Consider the following 15,758-nt stretch of genomic DNA (forward strand, 5'->3'; position numbering starts at 1 on the left):
AAATCTTAAACAAGGTACGATTTCGATCCAGAACAATTGGAAAACTCAAGAGGTTATTTATTACTCTTCCTTTAAATCACTACTAAGAAAAAACTGTAATATTAAAACTTTAACAACTAAAAAAATGCAACGGTTCAGGACATAATAGAAAATAGAAGTTACGTGGCTTAGCTTGTTTAACTCATGTCAAGCTTGCTTTCCAAAGTGAATGGAAACCTTTGTACTTCATAAACAATTCTTTATGTATTGTCTTCTCTTAAAAGAAACAAAGATTGTTATTGCCTTCACAACTACATTGTCATGAATCAACTTTGTTAAATATATTTAGCCGACTAAATAGGCCCGACTCCCAAACACTGAAACGCATCCATTACATGCATTTCGTGTGAAAAGTCTATCTATTCAGTCGGCATGCAAATCATTGCTCTTCAACTAAGTTTTACCTAAGCATAGGGTATGAATTATATAAAGTTATCCCCATTGTACAGTGTTCCAGTGTAAGTGACTTTATCGCAACGGGCCGGGCGCTTGCCATCCAACCAAATAATTTAAGCTGTTAGGTGGCGATGCATAGCCACCCTTATAAGCCCAAGACCCTCCCCAACCCAATCCGATGTGGGATAAGATCCCTAATCCAAGTCTGTCAATTTAGCCAGCAGGCAAATTATGCTCTTCAACTTTTAAGTTTTACCTAACCATCAGTATGAGTTATATAAAGCTATCCCCATTGTACAACGTTCAAGCGTTATTGACTTTACTGTAATGGACCAAGCGCTTGCCATCCAACCGAAAAACTTAAGTTGTTAGGTGGTGATGCGTACCCGCCCTCATAAGCCCAAGACCCTCCCCAACTCAATCTGATGTAAGACAAGATCCCTATAACATTCTCCCCCACTTGGACCAGCGATGCCCTCATTGCAGTCGGGGCACCCTGCCCACCTGTCCACCCTGCCAGCGAGGGAGACCCAGTAACGACCCAGACACAACCCACACCTTGTGTGGGCGCTTGGTGTGACACCCAATAAGGGATTGGGTTTGCTCTGATAACACTTGTAAGGCCAAGAGCTTGTCGGCTGTTAGGTGGTGTTGCATACCCACCCTTATAAGTCCAAGACCCTCCCCAACCCAATCCGATGTGGGACAAGACCCTGTGACACCATGGTCCATTCCATCCACAGGTTATTGCAGTCCACATTATAGGTAAAGTTGCCTTAAATTCTGAAAATGGCATTTAGACAGAAGAGCAAGAAAGTATTTCAAAAGCTAAAGCCAGGAAGTACTTCCAAATGCTAACCAAATAATTATTAAAGTATTCAATCTACTTCTTGTAATTTTGTTCTTAATTAGAAACAACAACAACCAAGCTTTTTTCCCAACTACTTGAGGGTTGGCAACATGAATCTTACATTTCCATTCCGCTTTATTTAAGGTCATATCCTAGGTCATATCCACATTCTATAATATCCTTCCAAACTAATTCTACCCACGCTAAGTTTGGTATTCCTCTTCCCCTATTATTAACCTCAACGTGGACTATGTCACTTTTCCTAACTGAACAAGAAAATGAATAATAAAATAAGTCATTGATTAACAAGGATCAATTAGCAATACCAAAGTGTGCGACTGTTATTTTTACTGCAGCTTTACCCAAAAGACAAAAAGGATCCAATATAGATCAACATATGAGCAAAGACATTTTTTTTTTTTTTAAATATATATATATATATATGTTACAGCAAGTATAACAACCTGTTCAGAATAACCGTCTCTAAGGGCATAGTGACGCGCCATTATTCCCGATAGCGAAGTGAATTCCGTAACAACAGCAGTAGCAAGATCTGACATAGCCAACGATGCAGCATCTTGGACAATATGCAGCTTTTCTTCACTAATTCCTAGAGCCAAGCTCAGATCATTTACTATATTTTGGACACGTATCATCTTATCCAGCATCGTTCCTAGCTTCTCCTGTATTATTTCCCACAAACAGGATATTGAAGTTATAAGGGATCAAATGATAAATATATATATATATATATATATATATATATATATATATATATATTTTTCCTAGTTGGATCAAATGATATTTATTAACCAGGAATCACAAATGATACCAATATCAAACAGTCAGTTAATACATTAGTACAAAATAAATGAGCATTTTGCAATTATTAATTCTATCACTTGTGCATAACAAATTGTAAGTTTTGAGCGATGTAGCAACTATACTATCTACCTTTTCCCTCGAAAACCAAATGAACCATCAGAAAAGAAAACTTCTAATCAACCAATGATAGCACTCTCCAAAGGGTGAATACAAAACCTGAGACCACATATAGAATGAGATAACTTACATGGAAAAGAATCCCTTTCAGTTCACTTCGGAATTCAGAGAACTTTTTCCGTGTGTCCATCTCATAGAAAAACTTCGCATCTTCATAGCGAGCTCTGCAAAGATAATCAATTTTTCAGACCAGTCTGGAACTTCAATAAGAAATTTTACAAATGGCACAATAGAGGAACGCTAAAAACCAAATATTGACTCACACAAATAAACACAAACAAGATATGGGAGTAAATTGTCTGTTTAGTGGAAGTTCTCGGTAAAGATATTCGATTTTAGACCAGTCTGGAACTTCAATAAGAAATTTTACAAATAGCACAATAGAGGAACGCTGAAACCCAATTATTGACTCACACAAATAAACACAAACAAGATATGTGAGTAAATTGTCTGTTTAGTGCAAGTTCTTGGTAAGGTAGTGCAAGTTTTAACTTCGAATCCAAGTATTATTTAAGATCACTTCTAAGCAGATTTAGAGATCTTTTGATTTAAAAAGAAAGATATTTTTATATAACAGTTGAACATCAAATTGTCTGTGTTATTATGCATAACATGTGAATGAGGTCTACATCAACCTGAGGACAGCTTCATTTCCTTTCCTTACTGTCATCTCATCAATTGCTCCATTTGCAACCTAAATAGAAACCAAAGTCACCAGATTAGTGAACATTACAAGCCATCCACTTTAAGATCAACAGTTAATTAGAAAGCACATATGATTGGTAACCATGTCATACAGCAATGAAGTATGGCAAGAGTCTTCCATCCTCATCTGTGATGGCAAAATACTTCTGGTGCTTCTGCATAACCTGTTTGATCGGTGGATTTTAGTTATCAGATAACGGCATGATTGTCTTAAGAGGCAACCCCACTTAAAATGTGTTACCATTCTCAAACTGGCAAAATAAAATTGCATATCTTTAAGAGTTATCATGGGAGAAAGGTACATTAGTAAAGCCAACATAAACCAGTATTCACCAGAATTTAAGGAACAGTATAACAGATGAAAAAAAATTCACTAATAATTAGAGCGTGAACCGTGGAGAGAGAGATTGAGATTAAAAACTTTTAAAAATATATAAATAGTTTTTTACTTTTGATGGGTTACATGTGAGAAACATATTAGAACCAGAACCCAAAGCTCTGAAATAAAGTCGCGCAAGGTCCACAAATCTAGACCTATAGAAGTGTTGAATAAGTCTTGTAGAACAATTTAAAATTTATTTGTTAAGTATTCAGGTTGAGGCTTGTGATTAACTAAATAAACTAACTTGTTTCAATCAACTAATACGCAAGTGATTGTGTCAGACTGAAACAAACATGCAAACCATAAAATAAATAAAACAGTAAAGCAATAAATAAAGAACACTGGAATTTACGTGGAAAAACCCTCAATCGAGAGTTAAAAAACCATGGGACCTAGGTCTAGGCAACTAATCCACTATTAAGAAAGAGATATACAACCCAAGTTACAATTCAGTACCCTCAAATCTCTAGTTAATTCCTAGACACATTAAAACACCAAACAGCATTCACTGCTTACGAACCTGCTTCTCTAGTGATTAACATCAGCCACAAACTGAAATACTTATTTCAAACATTTCCACCAATTGTCTCACTGAAGCATCATTTCCAAGACACAAAACACTTCAAAATTAGGGCAGTAAGAGATTCTTATCGGGTTGGATAAGTTAGAACTGCAAGCAATCCTGACTTGACAAAGAAAGCAACAATAGGATGTTGAATTGATAAGAACAGAAAAGATTATGGTACAAGGTGCATGAGCTATTTACTCTAGTTATATTTACTTGAAAAAGGGATTAGAACTTAACTCTAGTTGTAGCTACTGGAGAAAGGGATTAGCACTTAAGATCCCGTAAACCTCTACTGCAATTATAAGGTTGTCATTTGTTATGCAGATAAATCTTTATGGCAATAAATAACAAAGCATACCAAGGGAAAACAATACTTCATAGGGGGAAAATAGAAAAGAGATTGAAAATAAATATCTTACCATTGTCAACAGATCTTTTGGTAGCTCTAAGAAGGACTCTTTAAACTTCCCAAGCACTGGAACAGGAGCCTCAACAAGATTTGCGACCTAAATATCATGAGGGAAGATATTTATAAATCATACCAAGTGATGACAAAATCCACAGAAAACAATAACTTGTTGATTACCTCATCAAGCAAGCCACTCTGCATAACAATACATCCATTAACCTCTCCTGCTAAAGCATTTGAACACACTAAAATTTTTCTCTTGCGTTCCTATAAAGAAAAGAATTTTTCAAATACCATATTTTCAATCTCGTTAGCCCAGAAAAAGTACATGAGGAGAGGAAACCAGCGAAGATTATTTGTTGCTTATGATACCTCAATTTCAACTGAAATTCCAGCATTTTGTATTAAATTGGCATAAGATTCTGCACTTTCGACCTGAAGGGAAAAAGAACTTGTGATAGATATGCATACATATACATGTTGTTTCCAACATCAAAGTTTAACCCAATAATGTACGATTACAATATAGAATAATGACAGCGAAGGAAGTTATGAGAATTCGAATTAGAGACAGTGAAAAGGCCCCTAAGCAGCAACATTGAACATTAATATGAGAAAATAGTACCTACACATTAGGAAAAGTGAACTTTTACAACTGAATGAGGAACACTTCTCTCCATATTGTTGCTACTTATACTAAGAGAAGAAAATGATAATGGAAGTTAATATAGATATTTTAATTTAACTTCATTAGCATACCTTGACAGTAGGTGAGGAAGTATTCCGAAGACCATAAGAGAGGTTTCCACTGCAATATAAAATTAGAAAATGCCAAATGTAACGTATAAATTTTTATATAAAAGAGACTCAAAAGAAACCAGAAGATGGAAATGCATTTCTAGAAATACCTTGTAATTTGAGGATTATATTACATTAAGCATACGTAAAAAAATAGATAGACAAAATAAGAAAAATTCCAGCCTGACTTGCAACTTACAAATCAATTTAACATTTCCAGCACTCAGCTAAAGGCTGTAATGAAAGGTCCTAGTAAGTCAAAGTTTGGTAACAATATCTTTTAGATATTTGCAAACGTGCATCCTTCCGAACATTTAATGATAACATGTTTTTACTTGTCAAAGCAACTTCATGCAGCGCCAGAAATAATTTAATACTTGAATTATTCCCGGGCTTCATAGAGACGCAACTGACATGGGAAGTCCATTAGTTCAGAAAAAAGGTATCATCAATGCATGCCAATATTTTTTTTTCAACTCAAGAACTCCAATATAACTTCCAAATAAGTACAAAACCACACCCCCCCACTTCCTTAAGTTCCTCAGAGTCAGCCAAACAGTAATTCGAACCTTTAATCTCTTAAATAATAATGAAATATTAATGATAATACTAATAATAACAGTGATAACAACAACGACAATTACTAGTAGCAGCAGCAGCAGTAGAAGTTTTAGAAGTTGGAGGAGGAGCAGCAGTAGTGGCAGGAAGTAGAAATAATAATAGTGAAACAGCAACACAGCTCCTAAAAGTAGCAGTAGCGATGGTAATAGTAGTACTAGGAACAGAAGCGATATAATCGTAGCAGTAGAAGCAGCAGTAATGACTATGAAACAACAAAATGCATCCTAAAATTGACAATTTAATAGCATCATCATCCTTGCCTATATCCCATATGGATGGGGTCAACCACATGAATTGTCCTCTCTTTTTTTTTTTTTGGTAAATCACATGAATTATCTTTTTCCATTCCTTCCTATTGTATACCGTGCCTTCTCTTAGATTTAGTTTTTTAAAAGCATTTAATTACTTCCTCCCCATGTAAGTTTTGGTCGGCTTCTGTTGCTTACCTTCTAGGCAAACAGTTCTTCCTCTTCTAACGCATCATCAGGGTCTATGATGAATGTGATCGTACCACCTAAGTCTACTTTCTCAAATTTTATCGTTTAGGCGCTATATCTAATGTTCCCTCACATGTTCATCATTAATCTTATCTTGTCTAGTCATTCCTATCATCCAACGTAGCACCCTCACATGTTCATTATTAAAATTGACAATTTTATATAGTAGACACAAAAAGACTTAAAAAATGGAAAAAAGAAAAATATTTTAAGTACAAGTGCCCTTCTTCTTATTGATATATGTAAAGGTCTTGTCTAGTTATTCCTATCAACCAACATGGCATCCTCACATGTTCATTATTAAAATTGACAATTTAATATAGTAGACACAAAAAGACTTAAAAAATGGAAAAAAGAAAAACATTTTAGGTACAAGTGCCCTTCTTCTTATTGATACATGTAAAGACAGAAATCTTTTCCAAGTCCATGATAACCTCCACTAGTGGACCACTTCTATCCACCTCACAATATCTATGCAAGTGATTAATAAAATAGCTTATAAAAAAATAAAATAAAATAAAATAAATTAGAAAATAGAAAGAGAAAAAAAATTGAGCAGAAATGTATTATAATTACCTCAAAACACCGGCAAATATAAATGGAACAACCACTTCACCATGGAGGCCCAAAATCCAACGAATAGGTCTACTAAACATAACCTGCATAATGCTAGCAAGTTAATAAAACACATTCAGTTTAATAAGTAAAAGTGGATAATCCAATGGATGATAGACTTCTTCTGAACACATAGTAAAAATAAAATATGTGGAAGTATGACTTAAAACAGAAAATTGCCACCCACTGATATAGTTTAATTTTGTTTTACATATATGATTGACAACCATTATAACATTAACAATTTCTCAAGTCCTCGTTACTATGATAGCAGGAAAATTTGGAAAGCTATTTACATGGCTTTATTTGCTGGATTTATACTCTCATTCCGAAAAATGGCACCAGATACATCAGATTAAAGCAGTTTAATTTTCAATTGTTTATTCCAGCAGAAGGATCAAAAGCATAAAAAGGAAGTATCTCACAACAAGTTTTATTCAAATCATATAGATACATCAGATTAAAGCAGTTTAATTTTCAATTGTTTATTCCAGCAGAAGGATCAAAAGCATCAAAAGGAAGGATCTCATAACAAGTTTTAATCAAATTGTATCCAGTTTTTACCATCCCTATTCCCAGCCCTCCATATACAGATGAAAGAATTTATAAGAATGCATATTGCTAGTAACAAACAAGATATGGAACCATTCAGCAAGTAATCTTAGTTTAGTGGAAGGACACCACATCTCCAAAATAAGCATGAACTTCGACTTCTATCCATTGAAACATATAAAATGAAAAGACTGGTCAATAGATTCAATACAATACCAATGGGCTAGTAGCCTAGCGGTATCAGGCCCTTCCCAAAGAGAGGTCAGTTGTTCAAGCCTCAGTGGAGGCATGTGTGTGTGAGTACCAACCAAGAAAAAAAAAATAGATTCAATACAAGACATTCTCTGTAAACACTTCTATTCAAAAAACATAGGAACTGCCAACCCATTGAATAAAAAAGTAAGCATCCAAAATTGAAGCTCATTGGTAAAATATCACTCACCTGCGAGTTCCAGCGCATTGACTTCGGGAATGTTAGCTTAGCGATAGTACTAGGCAAATCTTCAGATAAAACCTAGCAAAAGCAAAAACAAAATATTTCTAGAAATAAAATTAAGCAGATCCTTCAATGTAGACATCCTCAGACTCATTAGGATGCATATCCCACATATGACAAAGCAGGCTTCAATAAATCCACAAATTAAGCAATTTATTTAACCACCAATTCAGATAGTGCTTATAATTTCACGGCTGAAGGCATATATCAAAAAAGGGCAAATCCATAATAGAGTTCCACCTATCAGTAAGAAAACAGACAAAATGTAGGGTACAAGTCGTGTTGTCCTAATAATGTTCAGCATTTATTGGACAACCATATGGATATGCCTCATCCCTGAGGATTTGTTCACAGGCAAATTTCACAATACAGGCGGTAAAACTGGGAAGGCCATCCAGTTGACAGCCCTAACTGACTTAAGAATCTTAATAATGGGCCAAATATGGAATGCCCATATGCTGACTGGGCCCAAAAGGAGTAGGTAACAGTAACAGTAACAGCCGTGGGTAACAATATTGGGAGTATCAATCAAGGTGCAATTGGAATTTTTTGTTACTTATTACAGCCGTATATTGTTTTTTTTTTTTTGTTAGATGGAAGATATTTGCTTGCTTTATTGGAATTTTTGGTTTTAAGAAAACTAAGAAGATAGTAGCATAATTTGTGAAGATCATCACAACAACCAAAAAAACCTAGTATAATTAATAACTAAATCAGGAAGTAGTGAGTTAAGTTTAAGAGATTACAGCAAAATAATGGCAAAACATTAGTTGATCCAATCTTCCCCTCACAACATCCCACATAGGTGGGAATGTGGAATATATACTGGGTAATGTACTTTTTAAATAAAAATATTTATAAAAAATAAAAAATAAAAAACCTAAAAATGCATCTCTACGTCATAAACCAGCTAAACAACATCATAACCCATTGATTCATGACTTTACGACCAAATAGAATGATGCGCAGGTTCTTAATGATCCTAACCCTCTTTTAAACCAAAGATCTAAGTGTGCGTTCATAAATATTCATGCTATATTATATTAAGAAACTAAAGATACATCAGATGGATCTGATGGGCCCAAGAGCCTAGATCTGAAAATTACTTGGATCCTATTGTTCTAACCTCCAAACCAGTACATTCAACCTCCAGCATGAGTTTGGGTGTCTTAGAAGAGAGTAGAATATGATTTTAAAAAAAAAAAAGTGCAAAGATGAGACATGGTTTCACCAAAGCTTGGATTCTATAGTGTAATGGCTGATAAAGTTGTGCAACAGTGGGTGCTCTGTGAATTTTCTCTGCACATATTTATCAATAAGGGACTGAATGAGAAACCCTTCAAGCAGTACTAATGCCATGTGCATTATGTTACATAATGGTTGATATTTGATACCCTGCTAACAAGTAAGAACCAAGGAAAATGCGAGGGAATATTTAATCATTCAAACTGAAGGAATGTCAACTCCCATGAGAAGACTCCCTACAATCAGTCATGATTTGAGGAAGGCATACACCTTGGAATGACCTCCCAATAAATGGGAGACTTGCTCAAGAGAATTTACATAATTGAGTTTTCCCTTTCACTCTATGATAAACTCCTTTATAACAGGGGAAGAGCCCAACAATAGATGTGCTTTTTTGAATAATATAAAAGAAAACATAGAACATGGCATAAAAAAAACTCAGAGACCCTTCCCCCCTCCCAACAGCACTCAATGCATTACTTCTTTTGTGGATATATAAGCATACACTCCAAGGATGCAAATTTATGATCACCATCAACCTTCTTATATGTTTGTTTTGTATTGTCTATTCTTTTCATTGTACCTGTACACATATCACAAGAAAAAGCCCAGTAACTCTTGCTCATCCCACCAAATTCGAGATGACAAAAGGGTTGACAGTTACAAAATTAACATTCAGGATTGCATGATTGTAAGACAAACAATATGGCTTTTGCAGATTGAATATGGAAGAAATTTGGCCTAAATCAAAAGTTTTCTGCTTTCAAAATATTAATTAAAAAGAAACAAAAATACTAAAAGCTTTTAACTCAATGAACTTAGTGAGTAATCGGGGGAATTCAGTTACAAAACATTCTAAACGTATCTGATTTGAAGATACTAATTCAAAAGAATTTAAAAAACCTACTGCTTTTAACTTAATAAACTGAGTAATCAGGGGAATACAGTTACAAAATCATCTTAATATTATGCATGTTAAATGAAATATACAAAGTACCATATATAACAAGTTTAATGTCAAATTCGGACCTACTTGAATTTGACCTTTGTCATATTGGGGTGTTAATTTAATCTTGAAATTTTATATCACGGACTTGGAAGGTTCTCAAAATAAAGAGCATTTTTTTAACATCGAAACTGATTAAAGAAGCAAAGAAAGTGATCAACTGAAAAGAAAGGCTCAAGAAAAGTAAACAAACGTACATCAACAACACAAGCAAAGGAGAAATTTCAGAAATATACCTCGACAGCAAGTCGTGTAGATTCCATCACACGAACATAAACATAATCTGTTTTCCCTGCAATGATAAATACCAAACACAACTTATCCAATGTGAACATCAAAATTAGAGAAATATCAATTTAAAAAATGTATAGTTCTTTATATATAAGAAAAGTTGAATTTCTTAAAAATGAAGCATGTGATGATGTTAAGGCCAAGTCCTTTCACCTGATGATGAACTCTAACCACATAAAGACAGCCTTCAGTGAGAGGGCAGTCGATGTCCCGACTAGATAAGGCATAAGTCTCACATAAGGCATCACTTTGATTATCAAACAATGTGCAGCAAGTGACATTTAAGTAATAATACAACTCATACTAGGCCACCATATTAGTGTATTAACTATTAATTCTCCATACAAAACTTGTTTGAAAGGGAAAAAAAATGGATGTGATGCAGAGATATCACTGAAGTTTGCTTCATGTTTGATTGGGTTGCCCAGACTAATGACAATGAGGTCACCAAGTTTTGGACATTCCTTGTTCCCCCCCACCCCCCACAACCACCACCACCCAAATTAAACTCTCTTTAGTTCCCCCCCTCTCATACCAAAAGTGTGAAGTACCTTGCTGGAATTAATTGGTTTTAGTATTGAACTGCTTGGCAGATGACAAGCACTGTGCAGACAAGGTGTTTCACTAGGCTGTGATTGCATTAAGGGGAAGTAGTGGCTAGTGATTCTGAGGCAACGTATGGGCTGTCTGTATGCTACCATCAAAAGGCAATTCAACGGACAACTGATTCTGAGGAGTTTGTAACTAGCTAGGTAACATTGTACATCTTCACACTCGTATTTATAGTTAAGCTTAAGGATGACAAAGTTTGACACAACCAATCAACACAACTTGAACTCAACATGAATTAATTAGCGTGTTTGGGTTGACCTTGATCATGCCCCGTGCATTATTGTGTCAACACATTAACCCTTTAAAGCAAACAGATCGTGTTCAGGTTTGATGAATTAACCTGTTTAACCCTATTGGACCCGTTGAATCAATCGTGTCATGTTAGTAGAGACTTCATGGCACTATAGTGAAACCCCAAGGATGTATTTATTATGCACTGGGATGTCTTCCGACTATTCCCCAATTCATGAACTGAACTTGGATAGAAGGACAAGATGCCCTAGTACTCAGATCAGAAGTGAGACAGATGACCCCTCACTCACTCAAGGGATCGAGCCTCAATATGACGTGAAATCTCATAACCCTGCATAAATATTTTACAGCTTCATTTTAATATATTTTTCCCCTTTTTTTCAATCCTATTTTGGTATGTTAAAGAATCAAACCTACAAAATAGGGTGAAAGAATACATTGAAATAAGTAACTTCGGAAAAAGGAAATTAGAATGGAGAGCAAATTTGAAAAATATTGTGCGCATGCATTTTGAATAACATACCATCGGCCCTTCTGTATAAGGAGTCCAGAGGTACACAGTATCTACGGCAAAAACCTTCCGCAGCCTGACAAGTATTAAGAATTGATTAACCGAAAGGCAATTAGTACGATATATGGCAACAACTGAGATGCGGTTAGGTTAAAATTCTAATGTTAAACGAGAGAGAATGTGAACATTAATATCCTTGATATAGTATGAGGCATGGAATGGTATTTTTGTCTGAGTAACACACACAAAAGGAAAAAAATTCCTTCCATGAGAGAAATTTCACTCGTGTGCGAGCCCACACTTACATCCACATGTAGAAATGATTATCTATATAAACATAAAACAACAATATAATGGCATCAAATGCTTAGAAATGGAAAGTGGGGTGAATTTGAAGCAGGAATGCAATGTGTCAACATCATCTGCAAGAGTACATTCTGTTCCCAAACCCACCTCAGCCCAATTCAGGAAGGGTGAGTTGACCGACTAACCCAGCCCATTGCATCCCTAGACATGCGTCAAATTCAATGCTAACACATTATAGTATTGGCATTAGTAATCCAACTACATAAATCAGACTGATATCCACTTTTGTAAAGCATGAAAAACTTCTGTAAACAGGATGGCAAAATACCTTTGTAGCATTTCCCTCATGGTCAAAAGCCTTTAAAACCGGAGGTCCTCTGACCTCAACCTCATTTTCCGTTTGCCTAGGGCAGAGGCTCTCTACACGAACCTGCAAATACCATACAAAACAGCTTTTCAAAATTAACAATGTAAAGATATACAATGTTGAGAGGACAATAAAATGTAGAAATGAAACACAGAATTGCCTCTATATAATTTGTAGAGGAAACTCAAACTTATAACCAAACCCTCATGGATTTGAAACCATCTAAATATGTTGTAGATCAAAATCAGGCTATTAACACTGATAAACTATTTCGTTCTCCAAATACAATGTCAACATAAAACCAAGACACTGTCAACAAAACCAGAAGAATAGATGAATAAAACAGTACCACAAGTCTGCGTGGTGTGCCAAATGCTTGCACTTCACCATGGCCCAACCTTTGTTTTTCCAATAACTGCACAATTAGATCTTTAAGCTGCGATGACCAGAACAGAAGAATGGTCAGCAGATAGCAATTAAATGGAAGTACAAAAAATTTGCCGATAACTACATACATTGAGTTATGACAAATTCATTCATTCTTGGACTACCAAAAAAGAATGGAAGAGTAAGTACAGAGAGAAAACAATGTAATAGGTACTATTGCTTATGCGAAAATGAACTATATACTTGCTGGCCTGCATTAACTACATCATGAGATGGCAACTCTTCTGTCCCAATTTCAAGAATAAACAACCTTGGTTCCGCAGCCACCTGTGTAACATAATAATCAGATGGAAACTAATCAAAAGAACGGTATTAAATTTATAACAAAAGTTTCTTTCACTGTCAAGATTAGACTAAAATTTTTTGAAGTTAATAATAGTCCAACTGAAGTTGGATATCTGAGTTTTTTTGTTACTTTACTAGGTTCCATTATCTTTTGAAAATAAGGAAAGGAGGATGATAGATCCTAGTTCTTAACTATCCCCAATAAGAAAATAGATCGTAGAAAATAATAAAAACAAAACCAAAAAACACCTTCAACAATGGCAAGGAAACAAACGAAGAAACAGAAAAAAATAAAAACGACTCTGATGAGGAAAAAACATTTCACATCCATCAAGATATTCAAAAACCTAAGAACACAAAATTAATTCCAAAAATGCTATACATAAAGTTTTAACAAAGTGAATAACAAAACAATTACCTAATTGTCACTTCAAAACAAAATAATAACTGATAAAAGTATTCAAAAATAGATAGTGATCAAAAGGGAAAACATCTAAGCTCTACACACTAACATAATTTTTTATACACAGTTAAAACTCTCAAATATAACCCTCGAAAGTCCTTTTTCTTTTTTCCTAGTCTAAAGACCTTTTTCTTTTTGATAACTCAGAATTCTGGAAAGTCATGAGACATCATATTATCATAAAATAATAAATAAATAAAAGAAAATAAGAAGTATGGCCAAAATGAGAACGCCCAGATGGAAGCTTTGTCTACATGGTTTGTTGCCTCCCTTGCACTACACATTACTATGAGATTTTAACCTACTTTCATTCTCCATTCTTCTCCTCTTCTGCACTATATCTACTCTTCAGTATTTAAACACAGATAATTTTAGTGGCCTTCTTACTTTTTTGTGCTTGCTAGACTGTTTTGGTACTATTCCTAACTTGTGGTTACATTAGATGATTGAGTGAATCAATCTTTTCTCTTTAAGGTGGCCTGATTTCAATTTCCTTCCTCTGTTTTCTGTTTGGCATTCATGAAAACATAATTGATTAGTACGCTAAAATCACATACATAAAATTTTTGAGAATTTCTAGAAGTTCAAGCAATCCAAGGTCTGCATTACAAGCAGGGGCGGAGCCAGAAATAATTATTTCCGGGGGGGGGGGGGGGGGGGGGGGGAGAGCAAAACTAATATAAAATATAAAAATAATTGTAAAGATATTTTTTTTCTTTTTGTAGTGCATTTTTAACATATTTTGTTAAAAGTATGTTTATAAATCATATGACCAGAAAATGGGGAGAGGAACCATTGAGTTTGGCATTACAAGTAGGGGCGGAGCCAGAAATTATTATTTTGGGTGTGGGTGTGGGTGTGTGTGTGTGTGTGTGGGGGGGGGGGGGGGGGGGGGGGGGTTTGGGTTGGAAACTTATATAAAATTAAAATTAAATAATTGTAATGATATTTTTTTTCTTTTTGTAGTGCATTTTTAATGAATTTTGTTAAAAGTATGTTTACAAATCATATGACTAGAAAATGGGGAGACGAACCATTGAGTTTGTCAAGTGTCAAGCTTTTTTTCCTTCTCTCTAATTCATGACAAATAATATATGTATATGTGTGTATATATGAATAGATAAGAGTATGTTCCAGGCTTCTAGCAAGGATTACAATAATATATTTTTAAAAAATAATGTACTAAATCTGCATTCTTTTAATCAAAAGATTCTTTAAAGTTTGAAGGGCTTACAAATAAATTCATCTTCAATCCACCTTTATAACCACAAGCTAACCATAAATAAATTAAAAATTAAAAATTGGGGAACCAATTTTAATTTTCTATAGAAAATCACCATTAATGATTATACCATAAATATAGTTTTCCAAAAAAAATTGGGGGGCCATGGCCACCCCTCCCTCCGCCCCTAATTACAAGTTACAATTTAGAAACAACAACAATCATAATACGGGATCAAATCTACTGAAGATTATATTGTCAACTAAACCACAGAATCAGTATGAGGATGACCGATAATGGAAAATTCCAAGAGAATTTAGGAAACAATAAATCCATGTGTAAGTGGGAAAAAGAAAAAGAGCAAGAAGAACATTTTTCTTTTTATTTATTATTTTTGAGAGGGGGTGGGGGGGACAGCTAGCGAAAACATTTAAGTTGCCCTAACCAAACCTTATTAACTGCTGCCTCCAGGACTTCTTTTGGGCAAGCAAGAGGGTCAGGTTCAGAAATAGTACCCAGAGGATGGCCAAGAGACTCCCTTGTCTTTAACCAAAGTTGAGCACATTGACGAGCTAAACTGAAAAAGAAAAAATATATCTAATAAATAAAATGAAAGGAAATTGGGAGGATCAGTAGAGTACAAAATTCTGAAGCCTGTCAAAAATTATAGTAGAAAGAATGAAATCTAAAGTCTAACAACCCACCATATATATGGAATTATACATAAAAAAAATAAAAATAAAGTAATTCACTACTAAGAACTGTAGTCAGTGGTATCTGCTCTACCTTTCTAAAGTGGAAGGTCAAGGGTACAGAGGGGC

General features: G+C 34.8%; 1 protein-coding gene across 4 annotated transcripts in view; it reads right to left on the bottom strand.

Moving 5' to 3' along the window:
• Positions 1-15,758, bottom strand: part of LOC132276430 (glycine--tRNA ligase, chloroplastic/mitochondrial 2) — a 41,374-nt gene that overhangs the window by 9,737 nt on the left and 15,879 nt on the right. For all 4 annotated transcript variants that reach the window (XM_059777844.1, XM_059777845.1, XM_059777846.1 and 1 more), the window contains exons 12-27: positions 15,388-15,514; positions 13,151-13,234; positions 12,870-12,956; positions 12,482-12,583; positions 11,860-11,923; positions 10,418-10,473; positions 7,877-7,948; positions 6,844-6,926; positions 5,111-5,159; positions 4,724-4,786; positions 4,529-4,618; positions 4,362-4,448; positions 3,085-3,156; positions 2,923-2,981; positions 2,358-2,451; positions 1,750-1,968 (exon numbers count right to left, since the gene is read on the bottom strand). In XM_059777844.1, the coding sequence (XP_059633827.1) occupies positions 1,750-1,968; positions 2,358-2,451; positions 2,923-2,981; positions 3,085-3,156; positions 4,362-4,448; positions 4,529-4,618; positions 4,724-4,786; positions 5,111-5,159; positions 6,844-6,926; positions 7,877-7,948; positions 10,418-10,473; positions 11,860-11,923; positions 12,482-12,583; positions 12,870-12,956; positions 13,151-13,234; positions 15,388-15,514 (1,408 nt within the window). The remainder of the gene's footprint in view (positions 1-1,749; positions 1,969-2,357; positions 2,452-2,922; positions 2,982-3,084; positions 3,157-4,361; positions 4,449-4,528; positions 4,619-4,723; positions 4,787-5,110; positions 5,160-6,843; positions 6,927-7,876; positions 7,949-10,417; positions 10,474-11,859; positions 11,924-12,481; positions 12,584-12,869; positions 12,957-13,150; positions 13,235-15,387; positions 15,515-15,758) is intronic.

This window comes from Cornus florida, unplaced genomic scaffold (assembly GCF_030987335.1).
Source record: "Cornus florida cultivar Cherokee Brave unplaced genomic scaffold, ASM3098733v1 CherokeeBrave_3.0.0_Hap2_Chr10, whole genome shotgun sequence".
Classification (NCBI taxonomy): domain Eukaryota; kingdom Viridiplantae; phylum Streptophyta; class Magnoliopsida; order Cornales; family Cornaceae; genus Cornus; species Cornus florida.